This window comes from Thamnophis sirtalis, unplaced genomic scaffold (assembly GCF_051295495.1).
Source record: "Thamnophis sirtalis isolate CommonGarterSnake01/CBP01778 unplaced genomic scaffold, rThaSir2_p1.2 scaffold_8, whole genome shotgun sequence".
In the NCBI taxonomy this organism is placed as follows: Eukaryota; Metazoa; Chordata; class Lepidosauria; order Squamata; family Natricidae; genus Thamnophis; species Thamnophis sirtalis.
In genome coordinates this window covers 31238675-31248554 of record NW_028261388.1, presented here as the reverse complement: position 1 = coordinate 31248554, position 9880 = coordinate 31238675, and the positions used below count along the sequence as shown (strand labels likewise).

Sequence of the window (9880 nt, the reverse complement as noted above, 5' to 3'; positions counted from 1 at the left end):
CGGAGAACTGGTAAATACCACCTGATTGGCCCTGCCCTCATCTATTCTCTGCCTCCCAAGTCCCAGCAGATCGGGAGGGAATGGGGATTTTGCAGTAACCTTCCCCTGCCACCCCCACCAAGCCATGCCCACAGAACCAGTAGTAAAAACTTTTGAATCCCACCACTGATGCAACACCATAAATGCAATATGTTTGTATGTTTATTATTGAATCTATAACCTACATTTCTGCTTGTATACGCACTCAAAATAGTTTACAACAATATTCTAAGGTGCCAATTTACTGGCAAGAGTTTTTAGAATTTTAAAAAAATGTTCTTCTACAATACATTTATGTTGCTTTGAGTGTCAGCATTCAGTCTACAACTAAGGAAAAGTATTAAAAGTATCATCTTTTTCTGTAAAAATGCAAGTAGTATATGTTTAAATATAATTAACAAAAAAATCCTCTATTTTACAGAATTTATTCTGAATACAGAATTTAGCACAATTCCAGTGTTGTAAATAAGATGATGGTAGATAACAAGAGAAAAGGGTGGCGCAGAATTTAAATTCAGTTATAGCTCTGTCACCATATAGGTATCCGTGACTTACAACTGTTCATTTAATGACCATTCAAAGTTACAAGAACACTGGAAAAACTTAACTTATGACCGCTTTTCATTCAGGCACCTGACTAATATTTGGGGTATATCTGGGGTCATGTGATCACCTTTTGCAACCTTCTTACAAGCAGTCAATGGGGAAGCCAGATTCACTTAACCATGTGATTAATTTAACAAGCGCAGTGTTTCACTTAAGAACTCTGGCAAGGAAGGTCATAAAATGGGGCCAAACTCACTGAACAATTGCCTTACTTAGGAACAAAAATTTGGGGTTCATTGTGGTCATAAGTCAAGGTCTACCTATACATGGAAATGGAATCTGCCTAATCAGTGGACATCTATCATCATTCATGGAATATTGTTCATCATTAATCCCGGTTCCAATAATTGCACTGAGGCAATGTTATCTTCCTTCCTAACTCACCTTTTTTGTGAATCCAAAAGCAGCTCATTGCTGAAAGAACGAAATACCGAATTCCAATGATTCCTCACAGAAATGGTGGAGGGCCATACAGCTGAACTATGGACCATGGGTTTCATAATTGTCATATAGCAAGGACAAATACAATTATGGAAGCCACAATCCAACATCTTTGGAGGGCACGATATTAATGGAATTGTTCCATATTAATGAAATTGTTAATCCTAATTACCCATATAAATTACTCCCTTAATCACTATACGAAAGTATTCAAAGTATGATTCCTGATGCTAAACAAACATTGCATTTTCTCTGCAAGGTACAAGTGAAATCACAACTGACTTTCGACACTATCAACAAAGTTACACCTACATTCATTCCATATGATCTACCAGTTTTTGCTCGAGGAAAACAAATTACCCGTTTGCACTTAAAACTCAGCATAACTTTGTATACTTTTGCAGGGGATGCCATTTTATTTTTTAAAAACATATCAACTTTTTAAAAAAAAATTATAGAGAGAGAGAAAAAGTATTTTGTATTCATTGTGTTTTGTAAGCTGGTTAATCAAAGCTGTATTTCATCTAATATAAAGATTAAAACATTTTCTGATCACCACCAGTTTAACAACTGAGGAATAAAAGTTTTAAATAGTAGCTATTGCAGTGTTTATGATGAATTTCTCCTGAGCAGCGTTAGCTGTGGAAAATGTAACTTTTCTGGGGGTTATGTGTTAAAGATGGACATTCTGCAGCTTTAGAGAAGGAACAAAAATATTGAAAATACAAGATGACAGTAAACGGAGAATGTAAACTTGTAGATGATCACTATAAAATGATTTAGCAAAATGTAACTATTCACATTAAAATACTAGTGTGAAAGTACCCCAATTCTCAGCCTTTACCAATACTAGATTTGATAGTCCTCAGTTGCTTTTTATTATGTTTTTTTTCCATAAGTACCTGGACAAAATTGTTAAAGTAATGGAATTACTTTAACACTGAACTGTTTATAAAGTTTTTAAAAAGCAGAAAAAGGATCCAGCCAGAAACACTATGGCTGCTGTTCCTAACCCAAGTGTTTCTGTTGCTTTAATTTTTAGAATTCTCAGTCACAGCCATGCTGTTTGCAGAACTTGCAGCTGAAATACTCTTCTGGATAGTGTCCAGCTTGGGGAATGTGCTGTATGCCACCAAAATAGTGAAATAACTTGTGCTTTATTATTTAGGGATCAGTGAACCTTTTCATACTTTTGACTTCCCAATATTTTGGGTTATTTTGTTTTCTAACACTGTGTTAAAATGATTCTTTGGGAAGTTTTTAAAGCTTTGCTTAAAATACTGGACCTGTTTTGTTTTCCTTGCAAAGAATCGTGGCGGTGCAACAGTTTTCAGTGTATCTTTTTCCTATTTGTTTTATTGAAGCAATTTTAAGTGTTTCCTTCTTCAATGCTCTGTAGTTGTATTTTTTGTCCAATGTGGACCCTGCCGCCACGCCTTGCACTTCCATTGATGCCTGCCGCAGTTCGTGCTGGGAACAAAAAGCCAGACAGAGCATCTCCTCCAAACAAGGTGATCCTCACATCCGTTTCAATTGCTTTGGCCAAGCTGGATGCATAACTATCCAGAGATTTGTGAACTTCAGCCTTTACGTGGATAGAGTTCTTTGCTGCTTCTGAATAAAGAAAAGAGAGATATTAGCCCACTAATGCCATATGAATGCCTCATATGTTAGTGTTAATTTGAACATTGTAGTCATCTCTCTGGTAATGAAATACATTCATGAAGACTCGTCTTATTGTGGCTTTGGAATTTCTACATAGGACAAAATGGGTCAAGTGTATACATGATAATTTAATCTGACAAGTAACGTCTATCCATAAACTTAAAAATAAAATATGTGGATCTCAGCCATCAGCAAACTATATAACAAAGACAGGCTTTAAAGGAACTATTTTTTTTAAAAAAATACAACAGAGAGTAAAACTCCCTTTATTAAATGCTGTCCTTCCCTCCGCTCTGCCACTGAAATAGAGATTATTCAAAACTACTGCAAACTACTATTATTCCCAACATTTGCAGCAGCACTTCTAAAAGTAGCCCTTGAGTAATTCTGATTAAATCTTCTATCTAGAGTTCTAATTTTGAGCTTGGTTTCATTTTGTTTTCTTCTGAAATTGCTCTGCTGATTTCTCTTCTATAGTCCACTGTACTTTTCGTGCATGACTTCTTAGCAGTGACCAGTACCTAAGTAAAGCTAAGAGAAGAAATGAGTTTTTCTCCATTTTAGAACAGTTACTCAGTTCTCCTCCTTACAAATCCATGAGGCTGTTATCCTTCCGTATCCATATCACTTTCCTTTGTACTTCGTTTCATATGGAAAACTTTTCCTTGCTTGTCCTTTTCTTTTTAAGGAAACTCTCTATAATGAATGTTTACTTTATCCTTTCTGAATGTAATATAATTAATTTTACTTTTACTTTTTTTAGACATACAGGCAGATCAACAGACTTTGGACAGTGAGAATGCAATTATTAATATATGTGTATATTGTATATCTATGAATATAAATAATGCATGGTCATCATTACTAAATTTACTTACAGGCAAAAATCTTAAAAGTTCCTATTGTTTACAGCAAAACCACATTCTCTGACAATGTCCAATAAATCTACATCCTGCAAAATATTTGCTTGTTCTATTTTTCCCCTAAAGAATAAGATAAAACTAATGTAATGTATAATGTATGTTTGTGTGTGTATTTAGTGTCATAACCCCTGGTATGCCCAAATATGGGAGAAAGCCTACTGCTTCCTTTCTCTGTCTATTGGCTCATCACAAGAGACCATCCAGACAGAAACCCAATATTTTTACTGTTGCCTTTGTTACATTTGTGTTGTACTTGTGCTGATAAATAAATAGAGACTAGTATAGTATATGTTTGTGTGTACATATACACAACACACTATATGAAACAGAACTCATTTCTTCATTAAGCATCAACTTTTTATGTAAATGAATTTATTTCCTCCCCTCCTTAATTTTCCCTTTTAGATTATATGTATCTCAAAGCTATAAGTAGATTTATTTCATTTTCAAGTCTTTCATAACTTCTAATTTTATATTATATAAATTAAATTAAAATGTTAATGAAATTCAAACTAAAATTAAGTAAAATCAAATAGCAACTGAAGACTGAATTCTTGATCTAAGCAGTCCCCTTTTACACACAGTTCAGTAACGGCATGCCTAGCCTCAACATACCTTTAATTTGTTCCACTTCATCTTCAAAAGTTACAGAACTCCGGCGATGAGGGTAAACACAATGAGGGTGATTAATTCCATCAGAACTATAATCTTCAAGCAGCATAACATCTGTCCCTAAAAATAGATCATGGCTTAAACAGTTGACTAAGGGGATAATTCATTTAATGGATACATGCAAAAATGATATTTTTGTGATATGGGCAATATAGCAGCTGTATTCTTCCCTCACATCTAGAAAACAGCTGATGGCACCTCTATAGCTGGAATCATTACTACAACGCAGAAAAGTGAGGTTGGCAAGAATGTCTTTTGCTTATGATGCTAATTATAGAGTTAGGAAGCAAGTGAATGGGAATAATGCTTCAACTTTCTTTTGCACACTTTTTCTTGTAACCAAGCCATCTTTGGTTATGAATTTTATCTTAAATTGTATTTGATTTAACTAATCACTAAACTTATTTGTAGGGAAAGGCACTTGATGCATTTGCAGGAGAGAATCAGAAGTTACAGTTAACTGTCTCCATCTTGCCTACATTCATGGGAGTTTTACAGGGAAGTCTACACACTTATTGCCCAGTAGTCTTTTTCTCAATGCTTTTTCCATTATTTTTCATTGGTACACATATACACACTCAAAAGCTATGGGAAGTGGGAATTCTATAATAGCTGCATATTTTCACATGGATAGCACTAGGATAGTACTACTGCTGCATTTCAAGTTTATTGCAAGCTTTTTGTGTGTCTGGCTGCATCATACTGCTGGCTCTTGTTCACTGTAATGTAACTCAAAGAAACAGTTACCTGAATCCTGAGAGAAACTGAAGCCTGTATCTCCTGTGCTGCTGCTGTGTCCTAAAGTCCGTTCCCCTGCCATGAGAGCTGTCAGATGTGGAGACAATCCTAGATCTGTAAAAATATTTCAGCATCCAAACAAATTAGCCAAACATCTTCAAATATCCTCAGTGCATTTTATTACATTACTTGATTTAATAATGGCTAAGTCTGTAACAAAAACCATTATATACATTACATTAATGTAATGGTTAAGATATCATGCTAGAAACAGGAAGACCGTGAATTCTAGTCCTGCCTTGGGCACAAAGCCAACTGGGTACCTTTGGGCCAGTTACTTTCTCTCAGCCCTGGGAAAGAGGCAATGGCAAATCACTTCTCAAAACCCTTGCCAAGAAAACTGCAGCTACTTGTCTAGTCAGCACTAGACATGATCGAATGGAATTAAAAAAAAAGTTTTTTAACATCTGAATTTATTAAGCATGACTCTTGAATAATTCAGAATTAAAATTCATACCATTAAGAACATGTATCTAATAAAGTCAATGAAAAAAAATCTTTATACTTCTTTTTAGCTTGGTATTAGAGCTTGAGTATCTCAAAAATAGTGAAAATTAAGGACAGAGAAGGCACAGTTCGGTCTACAGTGCCCATTGAGCGGGTCAGTCCTGGAGCCATTCAATGCCCCCAGGGCAGGCAGCAATCAAGGTCAGTGGGTTGCATGGCTTCACATGGAGTTCCCCGGCAGTTGGGAACTACAACTCCTGCCTCCAAAGGTCCTTTCCAATTCTGTTATTTATTCTGAAAAACTTTTAAAGAAATGCTTTGAACATTTATATTTATCTAGGTTTTAACAAGTGATGATATTTGTGCTGCTTGTGATGAACGGGGAAGAGAGCTAACTGTAAGGAGAATCAATTACAAAGAACTGTGTAAAAGCAATTGTAATTGTAATGGTAGTAATAAATAAATCTATACTATAGGTTGAAGCTCCTTGATCAGCTTTAATAGGAAACCATTACCCAGAACAGTTAAACTGGAGATAAAGATTTTTAAAAAAATAAATGAATAATAAATAAACAAACTGAAAACAGAGGAACTGCAAGAGGCTCTAGATGCCTATGCATATGCAAAGGATGTGTCCGGAGAGCACTGAGGTTAATTTTCCTATTCTATCTTATCTGTTTAGTGAAGTTTATCTGAATAAAATGGATAATCGGACAAAATGAATCTCCAAGGTCTCTTTTTTCTTATGTCCAAAAATTCTCAAGCATGAAGCAGACAAAGAAACCACATGATAAATTGTAAACAACACTAGTGGTTGTACCAGACTAATTAAATGGTGGTCATTCTGCAATTTACAGTATCTTCTAGAGGCACTTTAATAATTTTTTAAAAATTACCTGTAATCCTATTAGAAATACTAAATAATCTGGATGTCCTTTGCCTTTGAACAAATGATTCTCTGTAGTACCGGTCTCCAAAGCACATTCCCAGTAACTCCTTGCGTACAGTTTTATTCCAGAGTCCATAAATCAAAGGGTGGCAAATAGCACTTGTAAAAGATAACCATGTTGCTAATGTCTCAAAGGCAGGGGAAATGCAGTTTTTACCCCAAAGTGCCTCAGATGTGATAACCGCCATGTAAGGCCCCCATGTGATGACAAAAGCCCCAATTACAACTAAAATTGTGATCAAAGCTTTGCACTGATTGGCAGAATAAACGACCCCTTGAAAAGCATTCTTTCGGCTGCCTGATGAGGACGTTGAAGTACTCGAGTTCTTTCTCCCATTCCTTTGCGTGTCTTCCGCTGCAATGACCACGCTGCCACAGTGAATCTTCCGTGCCTTAATCCTGGCCACGCGAAATATGAAACCGTAGCAAATGATCATGACTATAAATGGTAGCAAAGCACACCATATCTGCCAAAAAGCGGTGTAACCTGCCTGCTTATGCCATGCAGCTACACACATCCATTTGAACTGATCAAATTCTAAAGATGACCAACCAAAGAGGGGCGGAAGGCATCCAATTAGAGAATGAAGCCACACATACACAATGGCAACAACAGCTCTGTTACCCGTAATCTTCATAGGGTAAACCATGGGGTACAAGACAGCATAGTATCTGAAAAACATAAAAGGAGTATGCAGCAATGTTAGGGTAGATGCAATACATAGGAAATTGAATAATACCAAACATGAAAAAGATTAAAGGAGTGAATTTGTCTTTTGAAAACTGGATCAGATTAATTGGAGAACCTGGGTTGTCTCTTGGAAACACACTTTCTCTTTGCTGCCTAAATATTCAGATGCTGCTTACATATTAATAAATGAAGTTATTTGTTCCAGAATCTCAAAGTATAAACTTGGTGGCATTATTATTTAAAACATATTTCTCTGCCACTGTATATTCAATGCTGGTACATGTTAAGAACTCCCCCCCCCTCCACATGGCCATATTCAGTTCATGACCAAAACGGATGGCATACCGATCGATAGCAATGAGTCCAAGTGTGAGCATACTGGCAGAGCTGATGAGCATATAGAGTAGGGCAGAGAAGTTGCACCAAACGACTCCAAAGATCCATTCCCGACGGATGGAGCTGGTAACAACGAAAGGAAGTACCAGCACCGAAAGAAGGAAGTTGGACAGAGTGAGGCTGAAAACAAACTTGTTGCTTAAGGTGAGCAGGTATGACTTCTTATAAAGAGTGAGGACAATCACCAGATTCCCTAAACAGATGAAAATAGCAATAATGATGATAGCAATTGACTCGGTGATTCTGCCTGCTCCCTCTTCCAGCAATGTGAGGTTTTCTGAGACATTCTCCTTACTGAGGGACAAGTTGATGCTCATTGTCAGAGCAACCAAGACATGCTGAGCGTCTGCTAAAGAAATACAAAAACAGTTGATACATATATTACATCAATGAATGCTACTTATATTTCCATAAACAAAGTTACTAGTTCCACAATTCTCAATGTACGGTCTTGGCTGCATTGTGTTAGTCAAAATATTACAAACACTACATACATAAGACTTATCAAATTATAAAATATCACATGAACTTCATGGATATGTGCAATAATATGCAAAGCATTTTCCAAAGGCAGACAGAACAAGTAACTCATATGTAACAGAGTTATTTTTATATGTTGGGTCTCCCTAAAGCTTAGCAACATAGTCACATTGCTACTATATCATCTTAGGATCAATTATCCCATGTATGAAATGTTAATTTGTTAATAATTAATTCTCATGATATTTCTGTCTATTACACTTCAAGAATGCCAGTTATAATAATATACAGAAATCCAAATGTCCTTACAAAGTTTAACTAAAACCTCTAATAGAATTACAGTAATGGAAGTGGACTATTCTTGAAAAAAAGACCACCATTGCTGTCATCCAAAGCATAGCATAGCTATGGAGAATTACTGGATCATGTAGAGCATGGGATGTTCAAGAGCATCTCACTTTGACCTGAAAGTGCACAACAGAATGATCTATCCTTAGAAACTTCTTAAAACAGCAATTCATGGACAAAACCTATATACATATAGACCCATTCAAGGAAAGCAACATTATGCAAAGAACAGGGAGAAAATATCAAAGAATCCAAAGAAATAAGGCACAAGATAAAAAGGAAGCATCACTAAATCTACCTTTTATCAGCATCATTCACTATGAGTCTCCTACCTTTCTATCCTTGCAAGTCATCTTTGCTTCCATCACCTCCATACATTGATTTATACATTTGTTTTTGTTCTTTAAAACTTCTTTTCTGGGGTCTCTCTCTGTGGGATTTAAAATTACATTAAGTAACCGTACTTTCCACGTACTTTTTTCTTAACCTTCATAACTGCTTTATTCCATGAATCTATCACTTTTTAAGTAGAAATTAAAACTTTTTTCTCCATGTGAGCTGACTCTTAATACATTCGCCAGGGCTACTGATTTACAACACAGTAGTTTGTGGGATGCCTACACATGATTGGAAGATGGAAAATGAAGGTGTCTTGGAAATGCCAGGTAAGTAGGGCCTAGAAGAGTTCTTATTAAATGTTGGATTCAGACCACTGAATTTTCTCCCCCCCACACCCAAAATTCCTTTTTTACGGTGGGCCTGCACAGCGGGACTTGGATGCAAAATTCACTCAGGATTGTATTCCAGGCTCGCAGTATGTACAGCTGAAATGGTTCGCATTGTACAAATCCCCGCCTGGATGCTCCAGACACCACCCTGAAAAGTGGAGGATAACTATCTCCTTACTCTCGTCTGCTTTTTCGCCCTTGGTCGGCTGTACATGGTCGGCTGTACAGAACAGAGAAATCGGGACGCTGAGATGTCTCGTCGTGGGGTTGAAAAAAAACCCCAAATCCTTAACCCGGCTCGGTACCAGAATTATTCAGCCAGCCTTTCTCTCCGCTGCCGAGGCATGGAGAATCATGGCTCAGTAGCCAGGCGTCTCCCGTCCCGGCCACCACCCTCGCCCAACATACCAGTCCCATCGTCGCCTAGAGGCAAAGCAAGATTTTCTTTTGCAGCGCAGGGTCTATGGGATCCCTCCGAGGAAGCAAGGACTCTGCTCTCCTTACACCGCGGGGCCGTTGTACTCTGTTCTGCACTAAAAGGTCTCGGGGACCTTCCGCCGGGGTGAGACGACCCACTCACCTTTGACCAAACTGCCCTCCGGTAGCCCTGCAACCCCGTTATCGATGCGGGCGAAGGGGTTCAGATTACGGGTCCCCTACGGTCGCCGCCAGTCGAGGCCCATAAAAATAGTCCGAC

At 37.4% G+C, this 9880-nt stretch overlaps 1 protein-coding gene across 2 annotated transcripts; it reads right to left on the bottom strand.

Annotated features, from left to right (window-relative positions):
- Nucleotides 1–1194: 1194 nt before the first annotated feature.
- Nucleotides 1195–9880, bottom strand: GPR161 (G protein-coupled receptor 161). Of its 2 annotated transcripts, none has more exons than XM_014069309.2 (7): nucleotides 9764–9880; nucleotides 8788–8885; nucleotides 7577–7976; nucleotides 6488–7212; nucleotides 5094–5198; nucleotides 4290–4406; nucleotides 1195–2700 (listed from the first exon to the last, which is right to left on the bottom strand). In XM_014069309.2, exons 3-7 carry the CDS (start codon nucleotides 7942–7944, stop codon nucleotides 2456–2458), a joined length of 1560 nt encoding a protein of 519 aa, XP_013924784.1. In that variant the 5' UTR covers nucleotides 7945–7976; nucleotides 8788–8885; nucleotides 9764–9880; the 3' UTR covers nucleotides 1195–2455. The 2 variants fall into 2 exon arrangements, with proteins under 2 accessions (XP_013924784.1, XP_013924785.1); XM_014069310.2 differs by lacking the exon at nucleotides 9764–9880 and adding an exon at nucleotides 9362–9567.